The sequence below is a fragment of the Rana temporaria genome, chromosome 1 (assembly GCF_905171775.1).
Source record: "Rana temporaria chromosome 1, aRanTem1.1, whole genome shotgun sequence".
In the NCBI taxonomy this organism is placed as follows: Eukaryota; Metazoa; Chordata; class Amphibia; order Anura; family Ranidae; genus Rana; species Rana temporaria.
In genome coordinates this window covers 527,853,742-527,875,948 of record NC_053489.1, presented here as the reverse complement: position 1 = coordinate 527,875,948, position 22,207 = coordinate 527,853,742, and the positions used below count along the sequence as shown (strand labels likewise).

The following is a 22,207-nucleotide window of genomic DNA, read 5'->3' as shown; positions in this document are numbered from 1 at the left end:
GGGCCGATGGCTCGGTGGGCCATTTTTTAAAACAGAGACGCTGCTTGGAGGACTTTTTTGGAGGACTTTTTTTAACGCCCTGGCAGCGCCCCAGTGTGAAAGCACTCAGGCTTTTACACTGGGACTGCAGCGGAAGCGTTTTTCAGTCGCTTTACAGGTGCCCAGTCCAGCCCTGCTTTTGTAGCATACTGTAGTGGACAGCCATTCATGCCCATGAAAAGCTGTATGCTGCAGAGGAAAGATGCTGGCATTTACATTGAATGGACTCAGACGTTTTTGTGCAAGGACTCTAAAGGCCCAGCTTTTGGTCAGATGGTGAACTATTCAAAAGTAAAAATTATTTTATTTTCAGTACATTTTTATTTAAATTCTGTATGCGCACCATTATATTTAAGAACAAGTTTGGAAACAGACAAAGTAGTAAGGTGAGCACAACAGACTTTGCCTGAAAACAAGCTTAAAGTGGAGTTCCACCTGTTTGTTAGTTTATTAAAGTCAGCAGCTACAAAAAAATGTAGCTGCTGACTTTTAATAAACAGGCACCTCACCTGTCCCATGGTCCAGCTATGCGACCACCCAGGGCCTCGCTCCTCTCCCCCCTCCTTTCCGTGGCACCGTCATAGCAACAGTGGGCACCTGGGCGAGACAGCTTACGGCTGTGCTGCGCTCGGCTATTGGCCAGGCAATCTTCTGTGACCTGTGACGTGTCCCAGAAGATTACAGGGAGGGAGGGGCTGCCCAGGGGGAGAGGAGTTGCCGCCGAGGCGGCCAAGAAGCGGAAAGGAGGATGCGGGACAAGAATTCCCTCTAAAAAGAAGGTACCCACTCCACCCTGCAAAAAAAAATTACATGCCAAATGTGGCATGTAAAGGGGTGAGGAGTGCTTAAAGCGGATCTTCCACTTTTGGGTGGAACTCCGCTTTAAGTATATTTTACCCCCCACACACGGTTAGTCCTATGCCTTTTTCTGAAGTTCATGACAGGAAAAATACTCACAGGGCCAGCATAGTGGATCAGCACAGGAATCTGAAATGTAACACCTAATGAGGTAACCATCATAAGGTTGGTCAACAAATTCAATGGCAAGTCTTTGGCTTTGGCTTGGATCTTCCATGTAAATATGTTCCAGCAGCCAGGAGGTATAGTAAACAAGTGAGTGAAATTAAGTATCTGCAATTGAAAAAGAAAGCAATAGTAGGTAAACCTTCAGTCTAATTATGTGAAACAGATTGGGAAAAAATAAATAAAAAAAATCAACATTCAATATTTCACCACTACTCTCGGCAAGCTCAAGTGCAAAAACGATAAAGAGCGGCCTCAGCCTACATTTCTCCTTCAAACCATACACCCTGATGCATTTTGCCCCGTCCACAGGGCTTTGTCATAGGGTCTATGACATGTAGACTGAGGATGCTCTTTATCTTTTATTTACTTGGGCTGGTCGGGAGTAGCAACGATCCATTCCTCCTTACATTTACTAACCCCCTGGATTAGTATTAAGACAAGTCTGCATTCCATGTTCTGGGACACAGAGATATGCTTTCATCTCTACTTTGATCGGCATCAAAAGCAATAAAACAGGTCACATTCAACATTTCACCATTGCTCTTAGAACAAATCAAATGTTACTTAAAGCTAATCTCCATGTTCTGCTTAAAGAATATGTAAACCCAACATTTCACTTACCTGACAAGTGCCTGTTGTATCATGTACTTGTATTCAAAAGTATCCTGTTCTCTTTGTATTGCTTTCTTCGTGTGATATACCTGGTGTTGCTGTCAGTCCCTCTGCTTCCCTGTTAAAAACTGACCTCACTAAGCAGGAGAGCACACTATTGTTAGTTCTCTAGTTATGCCGAGAGCTCAGCCTGCTCTCTTCCAACGATCAGACTTGTCCTAACACATGCCACCCCATGTACAGCATTTCACTGGAAAGACTAGTGTGTGCTGCTGTTTCTCCTCTCCTAGCACTTATGCAGCCGACAACAGAGGGTACTCGATCAAGAGAAAAAAGTATATATATATATATATATATATATATATATATATATATATATATATATATATATATATATATATATATTTATTTTTTTCTATTATGTATACACAAATGTTTTGCCTTACATTTCTATTTTAAACTTAATGAGTTAATTTACAAGGTGAGGGTTTAAAATCACTTTAACTTGTTCATTTAGAGCAGTGGTTCTCAACCTGGGGGTCGGGACCCCCTTGGGGGTCGAATGACAATTTGCCAGGAGTCACCAAATCCTGGGCTATTCCTGAAGCCCCCCGCTGGTCTACCAGTCTTTTCACAGACCAGAAAGGCTGTCCCCAGAGCCTGTGACTGCCCAGCTGGGCTGTTCTTGGAGCCCACAGTCACTGCATGGCTGGGGGGCAGAGACTAAAGGTCAGCTGACTAATGAGGAATGTGAAGTGGGAGGGGCTGGAGGAGACCCTATCTCCTCATTACGGCATAGGTGTCACTGCTATGAGACACAACAAAGTCCGAGACACTGTGAAGCCAGAGTCACAGTGAGCAACACTACCTGTGATTATAGTTGCCAAAAGTCCCTACCAAAGTTCTCAGATCAACAGATGACCTTGATCAAGAGCACCCAAGTTGGCTGATCAGAACTCCCCCTAACACTGCCACTCATCCCACGCCCCACCAGCACTGTCACTCATCCCATTCCCCCCCACCAAGCAGTAAGAGAATGCATAAAAAATAGAGAATACATGCAATGGAGAGGAAAAGAGTGGGAGCGAACAAAGAAAAAGGGAGAAAAATAATAAGAAAGATGTCTAGAGGGAGGGATGGGGGGAAAAAATAAGAAATTAGCATAAAGAGAGAAAAAAGGGAAAGAAGGAGAACAAAGAGAAAGAGTGGTACATCGTAAAATGTACCATAAGGGGTTTAATACCGTACGAGTGGAAGGGACTCAGGGAGCGCTAAATGTCTGTGGGTTAGGGGTGCAAATGACTTATCTTGCCTTGGGTGCTGACAACCCACACTACGAAAACTGTTAGGGGTCCCCACAACTTTGGAAATTTTATCAAGGGGTCACGGCACTAGGGGGTTGAGAACCACTGATTTAGAGTATACCATGCTGGCCCAAACTATTTACTTCACTAACTATTGCAGCAGCTGAGTGCTCTGTAAAAACTGTATGCAGCCTCAGCTACATATAGTATACCGCTCTGTTTCGGCAGAGGGATTAGAAAATCCTGCTCCACTATTAAAAAAAAAAAAACAAGTCAGGTTGAGCGCTGCTCAGCCATTCAGAGGAGGCTTTATATGTTTATGCATTACTGCAATGCTTCCTCTGATTGGATGATACAGAGTTTATGACACCATCCGCCCACCTTTCCAAAAAATATCTCAATTCAATAAGACGAGTGAGATGAGTGATTTAATCTTTTGTCAATCCCATAAAGTTTTGTTTCAGCATCATCTGAAATAACTGCTTTTGTTGCTCTCCTAATTAAACAAGTCACCAAAGCTCAGCAACCACGATATATTATGAGAAGTGATAACCCTTATAACATTCTTTATTCAAAACCTCTAACAAATCTAAAAAAGTACAACAACGTGTGAGAAATTCAATTGTGGCATGTGGAAATTTTGTATTTAGCGAGAAAGGTGGTAAACATAAAGACAAGCAGTCAACAATACAGAAGCTATCAGACTTTTAGTGACCTCTGAACCACGCCATATTTCTATTCTGGCAGATTCCTGGCAGTTTGGCTCTCAGGGATAAACAAACATTATTTAGGTTAATTATGCCAAGTACTGAATTATAAGGCTCCGTGCACACTGAAGCTGAAAAAAAGCTATAAAAAAAACGCCAGTAGCTTTGCAGGGAGCCTTTCAACGTTTTTTAGCGTTTTTGCAATAGCTTTAATCAGCGTTTTTCAGTGTAGCTTTTTTTTTTTTCAATGGATATAAAAACGCAAAAAACCGCTGGCACCGGCGTTTTGCGTTTTTGAGCGTCTAAGCGCAAATTTCGGCCGTTCAGAAAACAGCCAATAAACTCCAGAGCTCATTAACACTAAAAAACGCCCAGGTGTGCATGGGCACATAGGCCAACATAGAGTTCAGTTTATGGGCTTTAAAAAAAAAAAAAGCCAAAACGCCAATAAACCTAAGGCCTAAGGCTATATGCACACTGGAGCTGATAAACTGCAGTTTATTGTAGTTTGGGCATTTTTTTTTAAAAAGCCCATGAATTCCACTCTATGTTAGCCTATGTGTCCATGCACACATGGACATTTTTCAGCTTTAATGAGCAGTGGAGTTTATGGTGTTTTTTCTGAACGCCCGAAAATTGCGTTCAAATTGCCGTTTTTTTTTTTTTACCTAAAAAACGCCAAAAAAGGACAAACGCTGATAAACACTAAAAAACGCTAATAAAGGGTCGCCAGCGCTTTTTAGCGTTATTGATCCATAAAAAAAAAAACCCCTAAAGCTCAAAAACGCTATTGCAAAAACGTTAAAAAAAAACTTTGAAAGAATCCCTGTGAAGCTACTGGCTTTTTATAACATTATTTTAGTGTCCAATGTGCATGGAGCCCAAGGCTAAAGAAATTGGTGACCTGGAGTAAGACTGGGATTTTGATTTGATTTAGGAAAAAATAAATAAAACCACAATACCTTGAAAATTCCCCTGACTTGCTCTGGCACAACCACATCACTGAGACGGATATGAAAGTTTAGACGACTTTCTAGCCACATGGACCATGATCCAAGAGGGTCCGGAAGTTGCTGCATGTAAAATGATATTTTTGAAGTATCAAAATTAAGGTACCTGAGGAAAGAATTACAGCTGATGAGACAACATGTCACACAATAACAGGCATAGAAAAGAATACCAAAATTAGGGGAAAAAATGAATACTCAGGTAAAAAGACATTTCAAAATGCAACAGAAACTTTTCACAAGCAGAGAAGGTTATTTTAGCAAGGTATCTCTAAGCTATGCAAATTATTTTTCCAAAATGTAAAACAGTAAATAAAGAAATTTCTGAAAAAAAAAAAAGAAAAACAAAAGCAATTCTGACTTGCCTGTAAATTCCATACATTAAAGTCCAATAAGGGCGTCAGGGTGGATGCTTAAACCTTGGATTCAGGTGATTGGACACGCTTCCTTTGGGCGTACTCCTATAACCCTACCCACTAAGTGAGATCTCCGTTTCTAGGGGATGGTGGTCTGTGTCCTGTACTTTACTTCAAGATATGGAATTTACAGGCAAATCAAAATGCCTTTTATTTCATTTTAACCAAACAGTACAGGACACAGGCAGTATATTTAAAGACCCTAGGATGTCCCCAAGCAAAAAATCAGAGAAGGGTGAGCATCAACAAAACAAAAATGTGTTGAAGCCAGAGACCGAAAGCTGCTCCTGCAGGTACCAGGACATCCACCTGGTAGAACTTGGAGAATGTGTCAACTGAAGTGGCAGCCTTATACCTGGTACACAATGAGGTTTTTGTTTTCGGGGGGATCCATTGGCCATGAGCGTCAATTGGCAGGTGTTTTCCTGGCATGCCTGTTCTACAGATGTGGAAGCAATGTGTCCTTTTCAAGACTGTTAGCAGAACAAAAAAGGATGTCTAAAACTGGAGAGTTTGATATAAAAAGACCACATAGACGAGTTCTTTCTAGAAATTTTTTTTTTTTTAAGCAACAGACAACATAGATTCATGAAAGACAGAAGTTGTCCAACAAACCGTATTTCTTTCCATGAGGAGGTAAGCAAAACCTTGGACAGAGGGGTGGCTGTGGACGTGGTATACTCGGATTTTGCAAAAGCTTTTCCCCACACATGGCTAAGATAATGGGCCAGATCCACATAGAATTAGATCAGAGATACGCTACGCCGCTGTAACTTACTTTTGGCTGGAAGAATTTGCGCCTTAAGTTACGGCGGCGTAGTGTATCTCTGGCGGCGGAAATCAAATCGGCGATTAGGGGGGCGTGATTCATTTAAATGAAGCGCGTCCCCGCGCCGAATGAACTGCGCATGCTCAGTTTCAAAATTTCCCACCGTGCATTGCGCGAAATGACGTCGCAAGGACGTCATTTTTTAAACTTAGACGTGACTTACGTCCATCCCGATTCACGGACGACTTACGCAAAAAAAAGAAAAAATTCAAATTTCAAAGCGGGAACGACGGCCATACTTAACATGGAAAATCTAACTATACGCCGCAAAAAAGCAGCTTTAACTATACGCCGGAAAAAGCCGACTAGAGACGACGTAAGAGAATGCGACGGCCGCGCGTATGTGCGTGGATCGTCGGAAATAGCTAATTTGCATACCCGACGCGGAAAACGACGTGAACGCCACACAGCGGACGCCAAAGTATTGCATCTTAGATCCGAAAGGCGTACGAGGACGTATACCTGTCGGATCTAACCCAGATGCCGTCGTATCTTGGTTTGAGGATTCAAACCAAAGATACGACGCGGGTAATTTGAAAGTACGCCGGCGTATCAGTAGATACGCCGGCGTACTCTGTCTGTGGATCTGGCCCAAAGTCTACAGGTTTGGAAAGATAATTTTGTAAATCCCCCCGGGATTATGTGCACAGGCTCATGAGGGCCAATCATGAAGGCCAAACCAAAAAAACTTGAACCCCCCCCCCCCCCATCCTTGGCTTCCCAGTTTTAATCATTGTTATGGTATTATCACATTCTTCTTTTATCCCCCCCAGAACAGTGATAATAATGTTTAGACGTGTGCCTTTTTGCAACCTAACTATGTAACTATGTCTGTTTTTTGTATGGTGTTTTTCAGATAGACACGGACAGCCTTTGCCACATCCAAATGATGGTGAGAAATATCCTTGTGGTGTGTGAGGTGAACACAAGAAAGAACACAATGTCTTCAGTAATGTGGAAGGCTGACACCACCTTAGGGAGAAAGGAGGGTTTTGGGCACAAGATTTTCTCTTTTTGTCGATAGACTCCTTAAAAGAGAGATGCTAGCTGACAGCAACCAAGGGTGTCCCCTTGGTTGGAGAGAACACCGAAGGTGAATCCCTTAATACAACCCAATGCCTAAAAAAAAAGTTTGAATGGTAAATCTACATAAAAACCGGATGCAGCGATCTGCAAATTTCAAATTGATAAACCTATGTTTTCATACCAATAAAAAATAGAAAACATATAAAAATGTTTAAAACTGAGACAAAGTACCATTTGAAGAAAAAAAGAAAGTTGGGACAGGGCAAATAAAACATGTCAAAGTAATTAGCACTAACAAGGGACAGCTGGAAGAACATTTTGCAACTAATTAGGTTAATTGACAACAGGTCAGTAACATGTAATAATTATATATAAAATATAGAAAAAGCTGCGCTGCAAATGCGGTTACCTAAAAAATATTGTTAATAAGTGAAAGACCAGCATTTTCAGTATGATGGTAGCAGCCTAGACGCCATCTCTCCCCATCCATGGCATCGGAGTGTTTCCTATTTCTACATGGGGACTCTAACTTGGGAGAAACATTGAGGATCTGTGAGACATTGAAGGAAAAAGTGTTTGACATCCAGCAGTGAGAGACCCCAGGCGTGGATTACAAGCCACATGCTGTCACGATCTCAATTAGGAGATCAGTGAAGCTGGTAAGGAGACATCTTATCTGTGGTGGAGGATTCCTTTCTGCGTGATCACGACACATCTCTCGGGTGTTACACTGTGTATAGCCACCATCCTTTATTCACTGGAGGACTTCTATTTCTTGTGACCTTATATTAGTATATCCAGCATATCTGCATGGTCAACAGAAGCAGGAGGCTGTTTCTTACTTTCAGAATCCTTTAGCACTGTTTATATTATTTACTTAATTGTGCCGATTCATTTTGCACATTGACCTTAGAAAAAGGCCACCATATGTGGTACATCAATCCCACCTAACCAACCCCCTGGAAACAGAGTGAAGAGGAACCAGGGAATACATCTTCGATAGGCATTCAGGAAACAAGTACCATTGAAAAAGTATTTTATAATCGGCCTCGATAAATTTGCAACATTCATGATACCTTTATGTATTCTGAAAGACCAGTCCCTCCAGTCCTCCTCTTCCATCTCCATTCCTAAGGCCCTTTCTCAAGCGATCATGTGAGGAAGCTTACCAATTATACTAACAAATTGCTTGTACAACATTGAGATGCCAGCCTTTTGGGCCTTACCTCTGCTTTTTAATAAACAATGTTATTGACAAATTGTCGCACTGGTGTGTGGGGACTGAAGTGTAACTGACTTACAAGAAGAGTCGCATACCATAGGTTTAGGGCAGGGCTCAAAATTTCAAGTCCTGAGCTACTAGCCAGGCCTCAAGGGTTACTCGCCACCAGTTGCCCCGCCCAACCCCTACCCTGCCCCTAACCCCCCCTAAACACAACCTCATATATTATCTCATGAAATTACACTTACATTTTCTATGCAGAATTAAGTTATAAAAATATTAACAACAACTTTATCCATACCCAAAAATGCAGCTAGCCCATCTTCCGCCAGTGCAGCCCGTGTCCTGGTCCCCAGTTCAGCATGTGTCCCCATTTCAGCCTGTGTTCCCCCCTAGTTTCAGCCTGTGTCCCCCCCTAGTTTCAGCCTTTGCCCCCCCCCCCCAGTTTCAGCCTGTGTCCCAGCGACCGTAGGGGGGAAGAGACTGGGGAGAGCCGCCGCTGCCTGGCTAATTAGAGCGCTGGGGAACATAACAGCTTTCATTACGATAGCTGTGTTGCCTGCCGTGCACCATATACAGCCCCTCCAACTTGTCCGGGGAACTTTGATAGACAAATTACCGTCCAATCCTGGGACATTGATCTGTCTATCAAAGTGCCCGAACAAGGGGGAGGTGCTGTATATGACGCCACATAGCGGGGAAACACACAGCTATTGTAATGAAAGCTGTTATGTTCCCCAGCACTTTAATTAACCAGGCAGCGGCGGCTCTCCTCTCTCTTCCCCTACGATCGCTGGGACACAGGCAATAACAACCCGGGCCGACGGTGGTGCTCGCCCCCCCCCGCTCCCAGGCAGCCCACACTCGCCCCCTCTCAAAATCCACTGGCAAAATGCGAGCAGGCGAGTGTATTATTTGAGGGCTGGTTTAGGGAATAGGATAATGTAGGACAAAGGACCTCTTTCTATTGTTTTTGGGAAGTCCACATCAAGAGATCTATGAGCATGGAAGCACAGTATTGCACCCCCAGAACCACCCCATTTGAGCCTGTAAGGTTTGGAATAAAGTTGAAGGAATTGGGCCAATTGTGCTTCCATATAATATTTAAAATACCAAACACAGTGCCTGGTATTGGCGGGGATCCAGGTCGGATCCCCGTTCATTGAAAGTCAAACGTATGTCGGCTTTAAGTCGGAGGACAAAGTCGGATCCAAAGTAGGACGGCTGTCGTGTGAACCCAGCCTTAAAGCCGTTTATACTTTAAGATGAAGTAACGTGCTTCCTTGTGTTCCCAACATCCAAAATAAACATTGGCCAAACTATTAAATATGGAAGTATAATGTAAAGTACATGTTGCTGATACACATTTCTATATTCATTACCATTGAATGAAAGGGTTAATATGAAATGGATTGGGGGGGGGGGGGGGGCACTAGATGAATTAGAAAACCATTGTCCAAAGGCAGAAAACAGCATCAAGCTTGCAGCAATGTTATACTACAATTCAGACTGCTGGTGAAGAACACTATAGAAACAAATGTGCATTAATACTTCCAAGCCCAAATAAATCAACGATTGTGCGCCACATTCTTTCTTTCCAAACACATAAACACCCAAATCTCATAATAAAAAGACATGCTACAAGTAGTACTTTTCTATACCTACAATAAATTCTACTGTTTAATTGCAAGCACGCATGTCCCTTTTAGGGTTTACTAGCAGGCCACAAGAATGCAGTAATAGCATATCACTAAACAGAAATCTGACATGTACCGAAGCCAAGCTATGAAGTGAAGCTTCGTGTTGTGACCAAGCAGTAACTCATGACTCACGCTGTAGAGTAAATAGAAACATACCCTTCTGTTATGTTGTGAGAACTACACAAGGATGGCGGGGGAGCAGCTTGTACAACACTCCGTTTTTTTTCCTTGGAGCAGACGAACTCCAATTCTTGTGAGGCTCCTGTAAACAAAACAGACAGCTGCTAAAAAAAATGCTTATAAAAAACGTATTTCACGCATTCATTTATAAATTACCCATAAATACAGACGATGAATCCATTGCATACTCTGACAAATATTAAAAATGCTACATTTAAGCCCAGTACACACAGGCAGAATGTTGGAAGACACTTGCCAGTACAAAAAATAACGACTGACATTCTGCTCATGTGTATGCCGCTCTGTTCGGCCGATTTCTGTCAGATGTGTATGCCCAAAAACCAGCAGCTGACCGACTCTCGATCAGCGCTCTCAGCCAATGGCAGAGGGCGCAGATTGGAGTGTTCTGTTAGGAGCGTCCCGTCAGAACAAAACAGCTCAGCAGGCTAGATCACTGGACTAACCTTGCATGGTTAGTACAGCAGCTCCCGACCGGAGCTGTCAGGTTTTTTTCATGCAACCCTCAAGGTGTTTGTGTAGTGTGTGCCACGTTTTATGCTGGCCATACATTATACAATCTTCCTCGAGATCTATCAAAACCATATAAACTTAATTTGTATGCAATCAGGCAGGCCCTTGCACTACATCACTGGAAGTTATTTTCAGTAAAAGCTATAAAGAGCACCCAAATACTCCAAATGTCCCCCCGGGCCAGCATGGCCCACTGAGTCCCTGCTACTTTCAGATCTGGGGTATTGATTAAAATATCACTGGTGCTACACCTGTGACCCTCCAGCTGTTGCTGAACTATAAGTTCCACGAAGCATTGCAAGGCTAACAGTTACAATACACAAAAGAAAAACTGTTGTTTTTTAAGCAGCTAATGAAAGGCTAAAATAGGCTTGTATTTATTGCATCAAAAAGTAAAGAAACTATTAAATTAAATAACAAAATGATTCTCGTGAATTGCACAGTATACCAAAAACAATGCCCCATCACCCAGTACAATACGTCCGGACGTCAATATCTATGTGAAACATCAGCATGGAAATCCCTGCATATCAATAATAACCAATGCCAATTATGCCGACATGTGTAGCCCACATAAGCCCCAGGGTTCTACACTATAACCTCCACTGGCTGATTGCAAAGAACAGAAGTGTAGTCTAATGCCGCGTACACACAATTGGAATTTCCAATGAAAAAAGTTTGATGGACTTTTTTCATCAGAAATTCCGATCGTGTGTGGGCCCCATCTGACTTTTTTCCGTTGGTGTTTAGAAATAACAGTGTTTTACGTCACCGCGTTTTGGACGGTCGGAATTTGATCTGACGGTGTGTATGCAAGACAGCTTGAACAGAATTCCGACGAAAAATTCCATTGGATAAAAGACATTTGCAGTATGGCCAACAGTTCCCAGCACACTAATTTAATAGTCCAACTCCGATGTTATAACTGACATAGTGCTGGATGGAGGGAGGAAGTGTTGCTTTCATTAAAAGCTTGGTTACCCCATTTGGGGGGCTTTACCCCCAATCAGGATGTAGCTTTTTCTTGATGTACTTCGACCTAGGAAAAGTGTATAAACATATTTGAAACAGTTTGAAAGTGAAAACATTAAACTGGATACAGTACCTGAGCAAACAATGGTTGCTGCTTTTGTAAAACTTATGGAAGAGCTTAAAAGCATCACAGGCTCAAATTGGATAGAAAGTGCATCACCTAAAAAATGATGGACATCCTGCAGAGAGAGAACACAGTATGGATTTTGTGCATGTACATTGCCCATTATCAACACGTTAGAGAGAGAGAGAGAGAGAGAGAGAGCACACGAGAGAGAGTGTGAGAGCGCGAAAAGAGAAAGACACACACGCAGTGCTCCCAGAGCCTACACAGGCTAAGCTGAGCAACTTTTTATTCAGATGGCTGAGTTAATCTTATTTGTGCGGAGACAGGCTGAAGTACAAATAAAGCAAAATTTAGCCAGAGTCCTGTGCAATGCCGAGAACCCCTGTGTAGGAATCCTGTTGGAGAACTCTTTTGTTGAAGTAGGTGAAAGTCCCTAAACACAATTTGGCAAATTAATTAAATGTTTAAAGCTCTACCCATGACTAAATCTTTGCAATTGGTTGAAGCTGAATGGTTGGATGATGGGAGTTCCTTCTTCTGCTGGCTGTCTGCTGATCCTAGCTAAAACATGACATTTTTGAATGCGTGCAGTGTCCCTGCAAGAGTTAAATTTCAGAAAAACCCTTAAAAAGGGACAGTGTACCATGTTGCTGGAAATGTGAGGGTCCATTCACACCAGATGCAATTGGATGCATTTTTAACTGCATTCCCACTGCATAGACAGTCCAAAATCCAAGTTATCCTATAGGCATAGCTCACACCATTGCAGTGCAGTAGGGGGAAAAAAAAAAAAAGTACAGCAAGCTGCATTTTCTGCACAGCAAACTTGCACAAGCATATGCAAATGCACACAACTGCACCACATAAAAGTGTACATAAAAGCCCAAATTAAGGGAGGAGGAGGAGAAGTGACCTCAAAGGACAAACTGAAGGGAAAAAAAAACACATCAACTGCATGTAAACATGTATTAAAAGCATGCAAAAAGCGTTTATGGTGTGAATGAGCCCTGAAAGATGCTGTGCCTGCAATAGGGCACTACAAATGAAAAGATGGTGCTAAAATGAAAAAGAATTCTGTAGATGGGGGGAATTTTACCCACGTGTCCAAAGAGTAACTGCCAGTTTGGGATTCTGCCATGGGCTGGTAAATGCATTATTTGGCAGCTGTGACCCCCAGGTACAGAGAATGGAAAGCCAGCTCTGCACTGAAAGAGCCAATGGGTGTCCAGAAGCATGAGGCGAGTGCCGTTACCTGTATTGGACCTGCTGACTTTCGTGGCCAAAAAAAAAAAACATTCCTCTCAATTATTACATCCCCTTCTGTTAAAGTTTTGTTTAACTTGAGGGTTGGGGCTGCAATAACTATGACAAGTTTAAACTAATGTTCCCCAGCAACAAGTAGGCATGTGTCATCAGGAGACAAAATCTCTGACCAACTAGAAAAGTGCATAGCTGGTGGTGCAATGTGTGGGGGCATGCTGTCGATGGGTGTCCACTATCCTTGGGTACACTGCAATGTAAGCCTCAGAGCCCTGCCGGGGTAAGTTTCAATGGAACCCCTCTCTGCAGTTACCCTTAGCAATTGTGGAAGAGCCCTGCTTAAGCCTGTAGGGGACACAAGATGCACACTGCACCTGCTGCTGTTTCTAGCAGAATGGCAAGTCCAAAAACAAAACAGGCAGTGGTAGAGCTGTCACTACTTCAGTGCTCTCAAATGCAGGTGGCTGGTAAGACTTTCTTCAAAAGAAAAATCAATGGGACTGCTACATCAGTCATTAGCAAAACTATTTGCCATGATAGGCAGGAAAACTATTTGCCATGATAGGCAGGAAAACTATTTGCCATGATAGGCAGGAAAACTATTTGCCATGATAGGCAGGAAATCCATCTGCCATGATAGGCAGGAAAACTATTTGCCATGATAGGCAGGTAAACCATCTGCCATGATAGGCAGGAAAACCATCTGCCATGATAGGCAGGAAAACCATCTGCCATGATAGGCAGGAAAACCATCTGCCATGATAGGCAGGAAAACCATCTGCCATGATAAGCAGGAAAACTATTTGCCATGATAGGCAGGAAAACCATCTGCCATGATAGGCAGGAAAACTATTTGCCATGATAGGCAGGAAATCCATCTGCCATGATAGGCAGAAAAACTATTTGCCATGATAGGCAGGAAAACCATCTGCCATGATAGGCAGGAAAACCATCTGCCATGATAGGCAGGAAAACTATTTGCCATGATAGGCAGGAAAACTATTTGCCATGATAGGCAGGAAATCCATCTGCCATGATAGGCAGGAAAACTATTTGCCATGATAGGCAGGTAAACCATCTGCCATGATAGGCAGGAAAACCATCTGCCATGATAGGCAGGAAAACCATCTGCCATGATAGGCAGGAAAACCATCTGCCATGATAGGCAGGAAAACCATCTGCCATGATAAGCAGGAAAACTATTTGCCATGATAGGCAGGAAAACCATCTGCCATGATAGGCAGGAAAACTATTTGCCATGATAGGCAGGAAATCCATCTGCCATGATAGGCAGAAAAACTATTTGCCATGATAGGCAGGAAAACCATCTGCCATGATAGGCAGGAAAACCATCTGCCATGATAGGCAGGAAAACTATTTGCCATGATAGGCAGGAAAACTATTTGCCATGATAGGCAGGAAAACTATTTGCCATGATAAGCAGGAAAACTATTTGCCATGATAGGCAGGAAAACTATCTGCCATGATAGGCAGGAAAACCATCTGCCATGATAGGCAGGAAAACCATCTGCCATGATAGGCAGGAAAACCATCTGCCATGATAGGCAGGAAAACCATCTGCCATGATAGGCAGGAAAACCATCTGCCATGATAGGCAGGAAAACCATCTGCCATGATAGGCAGGAAAACCATCTGCCATGATAGGCAGGAAAACCATCTGTGATCCAAGTTGGAGGTAGGAAAGAGAAAATGTAAAAGACTGGTGTTTTTACACCGTGGGAAGATCTAGTTAATGCCTGGTTTCGGTGGTAAAAAGTGGGCAGAAAAGCCCTCAAACAAGTTGGCAAATGGAGTGAGTCCTTGAAGCTCTACCCTTGCTTCTCAATCCCCCAAAAAGTTTTGTATCCAGAGCTAAAAGAAAAAAATTAAATAAAACGTATGGCTATACATACACTTTAATTACCCATACGCTATGCAGGATCTAGTGCCCAAAGCAATTTTATAGGCCATTTCCATGGCGCGAAGTCTGGGTGCAGCTCCCATGGTATACCAAGGTTGCACCAATCTGGATGCACTGCTTCTTTATTGTATTATAAGACAGCGAAGAGTTAATTGAAGAATCCAAAGATGAATTAATACCATAAGCTAAGAGTGATTTCTTCAGAAGGGAGAAGAGGTGGTGGACCTTAGGACACTAGCAAAAAACAGAGGACTCTCAGAGTGGGGTAGGGTTATACAGAAGAACAGGACTTGTTCTCAAAATCTTTGCCAACCTGGAAATCCCCAAACCCACCGACTGTAGCAATGTCGCTACAGAAGGTAGATGATATTAACAGGATGGAAGACCTGATTCTCACACACCAAGATAGACATGAGTCGTACACACAAACCTGGCAAGTATGGAACATATACACCTACTCAGAAGAGGGACAGGCCCTTAGGGAAGTGGCTTAGATCATTGGACCGGATCCCACCCCCTGACAGAGGTAAATCAGACTTGCTGACCTGGGAGGCTGGATGACAGGGTTCACAGATGCAATCATCCATGCTCGCGAGCTGCCCCCCCCCCCCTCGCGCTCCCTTCTTCCCCCCCTCTTTTTGCCCCCTCTCTAGAACCCATCTATTGGGTTACTCCTTTTTTCTACTCCCCGGGTGATCCTCGGGATCTGCTATTGCTTTTTGCTTCTCTTTCTTTCTCTCCTAATACCTTTAAGATACTGGAAAAAGGAGAGCGGTCTGCAGATCCCAGACATTGCACTACATCCTATGGGTGGAAAATGTTAGCCTGGCAGCACCGATGTGGGTGTGACGCGGGGGAATTGGCAACATATGTGCTATGCTGACTGCCTGGCGCCCACACCGACGGCTGACTTGAGACTAGCTGAAAGTCCGTTGGACAATATGTTAAGTTTAGGAGACACATACACCTGCCTAAGTTATGTATGTATACCTGTGGATGTCATTATGTTTACACTGTTGTTGTGGTCCATGTGGACACGCTTTCTGTTGTGAATAAATAAAGAATTTTGAAAAAAATAATATCTTTGCCAACATCCATTCCAGAAGGTATGAGCCTATAACCCATGGTCTATGAATGCTTAGCCTGTGTCCTGTACTGTATGATCAAGATACAAAGTTCTGGCTATACATTACACATTCATTACCAACAGAAAATAAAATGCAATTACCTGCATGTGAACCAGGCCACTCCCAGAGTTTAATACATACATAGCCATTGAATCACCTGCATAAAAAAATGGATGAGTGTCATTTGACAAACATAAAACGTACATATTGCTCTTTTCACTACTGTAACACATCTACATTCAGCAATTTCTATTCATTTACCAATCAGCCCACCAAATAAACACTTTGTTTTTGGTAGAAGTTGGAGACATGTTTTTTTTTCCCTCAGGTGATAAACAGTAAGTTCACCTTTACATAAAAACAGCCTATGCAGATAAGGGGCGTCTGTTAAAAAATAAGCAACATGTTATACTTGCCTGCCTTGTGCAGTGGTTTTGCACAGAGCAGCCCAGACCCTTCTCTTCTCAGGCCCCTCTTCGGCGCTCCTGGCCCCTCCCTCCTGTTGAATGCCGAGACACGACCTGGTCCCACCCCTTTCTCTCCTCATTTGTTGACTGGCTTTGATTTACAGCAGCAGGAGCCAATGGCACCGCACTGCTGTCTCAGCCAATGAGGGGAGTCTCTCGAGCAACATCGCTGGATCTAGATGGGGCTCAGGTAAGTATTACAGGGGCTGCGGCACACAGAAGGCGTGGAATGCATAGAATATATTAAGATAAAAAAATCTTTTGCCTTTACAACTACTTTAAGCTACAGGGAAAAATAATTTGTAATTAAAACGTTAGCTTTAAAATGTCATTCTTCTTGAAAACCTCTTTGCTTTCTAGTTTTTTTTTTTTTACAAGTTCTGACAGCTTTTTCATCGTACTGAACATGCAGCAGTTTCCAAGCCTCGTCACTACAAATGCTGGGCTGACAACCAACCAGACTTCTTACATCTGAATAGTCACTTTAAGGGAAAACGACCCTTTTACCCGGCTATAGTACACACAAGAACCAGATTGCAATGTCTCACCATTTTGGTCAGATGTTACAAAGATCATAAAAATGTTCTCTAAAATGTATTTCCTGAGGGTCTCCAAGTCATGTTGGCTTCCTTCCAATCTGACCGCAAAGTAGACCTGCAGCAGTAGTGACTGCCCAGACAGGAAGCAGCTCTGCAAGTCACAAAAGAAAAGGTCCAGGGGTCAGAAGACAAGCAAACGTGGGGGGCAACATAAAAACACCCCCTGGGTGGATGTCACCTACCCTGCAATGTCGATGCTGCTGAAGGGGAACACTGCACTTGAGACGAACCTGCCATACACTGGAGGAGTTTATGGTTTCTGCCTACATAAGAAAATGCATATAAAACAAGGAATCCGTAGTAAAACAGAATGCAATCTCAAATTGACAGTATAAAACACACAATCCCACAAGGTCTAATTATAAAAACATGTCTAAATATTGATATACTATGTACATGTGCTTGTAACTTTTATTAGCCAGTCTTTGGGGGAAAAACAAATAATTTAGGAAATACAATCATTTCACTAAGAGCTATAGACTTTACCTCCATGCACCTGATTCTTATTGAAGAGTATAGGCCAATAGATACATTTTCCAAATTTAACATGCAAAGTGAGTAGGGAAGGGTTTATAATGATTTGATAAGGTCCCTAACCACTTTAGCTAACACAATGCAATGTTGGAGTTTCTAATATAGTAATCTATATTGCAAAGTGTTGCGCAAACTGTATCCTAAATCCTGCATTATAAAAATGTTAAATTGGGTCCAAAGGACAAAGAAATGGCAAATGTGTGTTAAAAGAGTTTTTTTTTTTTTTTTTGTCCATCATACTTACCCTAGGTCAGTGATGGCGAACCTTGGCAGCTCAGATGTTTTGGAACTATATTTCCCATGATGCTCAACTACACCGCAGAGTGCATGAGCATCATGGGAAATGTAGTTCCAAAACATTTGGGGTGCAAAGGTTCGCCATCACTGCCCTAGGTGGATGCAGCATCGGACCAATGCTGCATCTGTCCCCTGCCGCCTCTGCACTAAGAACCGAGCCATCGAACACCCAAATGGCTCGGTTCTCACAGCTGCCTGTCAGTCAGCAGCTCTCTGCACCTCCACGCTCACTGGAGCGCTGAGCTGTGGAGGGGCAGGGAGTGGCAGTCTCGGACTTTGATTGTCTCACTGAGAGTCGGAGACAGGCATCAGTCCAGGCACCTGGCGGATCCAGACTTGTCGCGATGACGCAGTGCCTGGACTGATCTGTGTGACTTCAGAGCGCTCTCTGCTCAAAATGAGTCACAGGAGTGCAAAACTAATTGCACTTCTGTGACCCATAGGAGAAGCGCAGCCAAACGAGTTTAATTAGTTCCTCCAGTTGGGCGAGGCTTCCAGTTGAATCTGCATTCTCATGAAAAGCTCATGGGGCGGGCTGTACAGTGACTGATCCACAGGTAAATGGGAACAGGACCTTCATTCGTACAACACCTGAGGCTCTCGTGAGAGCCCGGTCTCTCTGCTGGGAGAATACTGTGCAGCGTGCTCCCAGAAAAACTTGTACGCATATATACAGTCTCACGAAAGACAATCCAATTCAGTGTGGCAGCATATATGTATTCAGTTGGTGGCCAGGTAAGGTAGGTAGGTACCAGTATCTTGAAAAGTACAATAGTGTAATTATGAAACTTAAAGAGCAACTAAAGGCACATTTTGGATAGAGTAAGGGAGGATTATAACCCCTGTAAGGTTTATTGTTGCCCTATTCGTCCCAAATACGAGATTTACCTTCACTTCCTGTCCCTTAGCCAAAACAGGAAGTGGGAGGAAATCCCTGCAAAGGGAATTTCTTGGGTACCCCCAGGTCACCAGAGATAGTATCCCATGTTAAAATGGAGCTGCTCTTTAATAAAGCAACTTTTTTAGTTACTAAAATGAGGAAAACTCATACCTGCGATTGTGAAAGATGGATATTTGCAATCCGTGGAAACATGACTGCTGTGTTTTGAAGAGAGTGCTTAGGGTCATCAGGAACGGCAGGAAGCACACCTTGCCCAAAGACCTATAACAGAACAAGGCTATTTAGAATAAACTTTGCCAACACTTATTCAATAAAGCTGTTAGGGAATGTAGCGTATCCAAAGTAGGATTTCAGATTTAGTCAAGCTACCTGACCTATATATTCAAGACAGGAGGGACTAGAACAAACTTGCCTGCCCTTGATTGAAAAATCAGACTTCACTTGCCAGGTTATTATTTTTTTTTTATAAGACAGGAACATTTCTGTGTGCAACAGCTAACACTTAAAGGGAAAGTAAAGACAAAAACCTAACTCTATACCTACGCTCGGCCACATTCTAAGCCTTATCTATCTGGTACTGTAAGGAAAAAAAAAAAAAACTAAGGCAGCCAATGGAAGCCCCATAGTATGGGTGACATCACTTCCCTTATTCCCTTATTATCAAAGGGGTGAACAGCGCTGATCAGCAGACATAAATAGGACCCTCAGAGGCAAAGTAAAAACTTTTTATTATCGTTATAAAAAAAAAAAATGTAAATGAATATGTTCACCAAGGCATACAGCAGTCAATTGATGGTCATGTAGAGATTTGGATTAAAAAACTGACAGTACCTGAAGGCTGGAGCCACATGGATGACACAGGGGCTCAGGGAAACCCAGCACAAAGCCGTTGGACAAAGAACACAGGAATGCCGCTGGTGGGGGGCCCATCCAGGACCGCGGGGCCAGGGGTCCGATGAAGGGGGAACCAAACTGCAGGCACAAGAACTGTTGGGGCTAGTATACAGCGGCCGCTCGCACTGTGCCCGGAAGTGATGTCACAGCCTGGCGGAAGTCAGCCAAGGGAATCCGAAAAGTATGGGCAAACCCTACTGCTGGGGCCAATTAGCAACTGCCAATGCCAAGGGAGCAAAGAGTGTCACACATCGCCGATTGGAGACACTACATGTTTCGGGGACACGCCCCTTCTTCAGGTTATCCGATTAGTCGGCTGAGCGTGAAGATTAAATTGGGTAAATGACCCGGAAGTATAAGTGTGGGAGGGGGAGGAGCTAGCAGCCCCTGTCATCCACACACCTGAGTGGATAGTAACAATACCCAGTACACAATACTTTATCAACAATTGTATATCTTAAAAATGTACCGTTGAAAAGTAATAATAATAAAAAAATAATAATAATAACAATAATCATACACATGTGTATTTTGTATAATATATACAATCCCGGGCAGCACAGTGGTGTAGTGGTTAGCATCCTCACCCAGCTGCAAAAGAGGGCCCTGGTTCGAACCTCGACACCATCTGCCTGGATTTTGAATCCAAGTCTCTGCATGACCATCAATTGACTGCTGTATGCCTTGGTGAACATATTCATTTAAATGTATTTAATTTTTTTAACAATAATAAAAAGTTTTTACTTTGCCTCCGAGGGTCAATTTTATGTCTGCTGATCAGCGCTGTTCACCCCTTTGATTACATCTTTCAAAACTCAGACAAATGAGGACAGGGCGGCAGCAGCAGCCACAGCTACATTTCATTTTTCTTTTTGACTTTTCCCTTGGCCTCTGGTCTGTGAGCCTGGATTTTTGTTTTTAGTGACATCACTTCTCTTGCATTTCCCAACCGTGTTGGCTTTCTCCTGCACACAGAGGGTGCCACTGAAGACCGGACCAAAACATCTGCAAACCAGGTAAGTATAGCAATTTTTTCTTTACAGGGTTAGATAGATTAGGGTTAGAATGTGGGTTTCCAGTTAGTAAGGTTTTGCCTTTACTTCCAATATAAAGTCAGAAGCACTCTCGATCCAGCAATGCAAGTAAAAGATTGCCTGGGGAACCCTTGCCTTTATTTTATACCAAGTCTTAAGAAAAAAAATTATAGCAATAGCAACTTATTTAATAATCTACACATTAAAAAAAAAGCTATTTATGCTCTTTCTGAACACATCAAATGACTTTGGCAGCATGAAGAGGCTTCATTCAGCTCACCTGATAGGACAGAATCCCATTTGTAGTAGTATTTATAAATAACGAGCCCTCAAAACTTCCTTCTTCATCTGGCAGAAACACGACTGTGAACGACGATTTCCCTCTGGCTGGGATGACCTAACAACCAGAATATCAAAAGAAACAAAAACTTACACTCACATCAAATGGATTTTGGTAATCATTTAAAAACAATTTAAGAAATTAAAAAGAAAGGCCTATACAGAAGTGGTCTCCAAACTGTGGCCCTTTGCTTGCCTTTTTCTTCCACTGACACCAACAATGGGACACTATTTCTCCCACTGACCCCAACGATGGGGGATCTATTCCTCCCACCGACACCAATGATGGGACACTGTTCCTCCCACCGACACCAATGATGGGACACTGTTCCTCCCACCGACACCAATGATGGGACACTGTTCCTCCCACCGACACCAATGATGAGACACTGTTCCTCCCACCGACACCAATGATGGGACACTGTTCCTCCCACCGACACCAATGATGGGACACTGTTCCTCCCACTGACACCAATGATGGGACACTGTTCCTCCCACTGACACCAATGATGGGACACTGTTCGTTCCACCGACACCAATGATGAGACACTGTTCCTCCCACTGACACCAATGATGGGACACTGTTCCTCCCGCTGATACCAATGATGGAACGATATTTCTCCTACTGACACCAATGATGAGGCACTATTCCTCCCCCTAACACCAAAGATGCATTGTTTACTCCCACTGATGCCAAGACAATTTCTACTGCCAATGGCCACAGTCCAGCCCTGCTAAAGTCTGAAGGACAGTATACTTGCCCATTGTTTATAAAGTTTGGAGAGCCCTGCTGTACAGGGTATTTTGCTAAATATACAAACTAAATATAATAAACATAAACTGAAATTGTTTAAATGAATCATATAAGAATTATAGCACATGCTCAAATTATGTTAATATTAATCCCACTCCTCCTAAAAAAAACATACACTAGCATCTTTGGCCACGAATTAGAAAAAAAATAAAAAATCGTATTATGTTTACAAAAAAGAAATAAGAGAAGAAAACAACTAGCTTTTCTTTTCGGCTAGATTGAGGCCCCTTTCACGCATGCAGACCGTATGTCCGCTTTTTCATCCATTTGTTTACGGATGAAAAGGGGACATACATTAATCCCTATGAGATAGCGGGTGTCA

The 22,207-nt window shown here is 42.9% G+C and overlaps 1 protein-coding gene across 1 annotated transcript in view; it reads right to left on the bottom strand.

Annotated features, from left to right (window-relative positions):
• The window catches only part of TMEM131L (transmembrane 131 like), a 146,713-nt gene that overhangs the window by 56,328 nt on the left and 68,178 nt on the right, over positions 1–22,207 (bottom strand). Inside the window, exons 6-14 of the mRNA XM_040331969.1 lie at positions 21,013–21,129; positions 18,955–19,065; positions 17,255–17,335; positions 17,022–17,163; positions 16,108–16,163; positions 11,705–11,810; positions 10,045–10,150; positions 4,651–4,804; positions 997–1,170 (exon numbers count right to left, since the gene is read on the bottom strand). Of these exons, the coding sequence (XP_040187903.1) occupies positions 997–1,170; positions 4,651–4,804; positions 10,045–10,150; positions 11,705–11,810; positions 16,108–16,163; positions 17,022–17,163; positions 17,255–17,335; positions 18,955–19,065; positions 21,013–21,129 (1,047 nt within the window). The remainder of the gene's footprint in view (positions 1–996; positions 1,171–4,650; positions 4,805–10,044; positions 10,151–11,704; positions 11,811–16,107; positions 16,164–17,021; positions 17,164–17,254; positions 17,336–18,954; positions 19,066–21,012; positions 21,130–22,207) is intronic.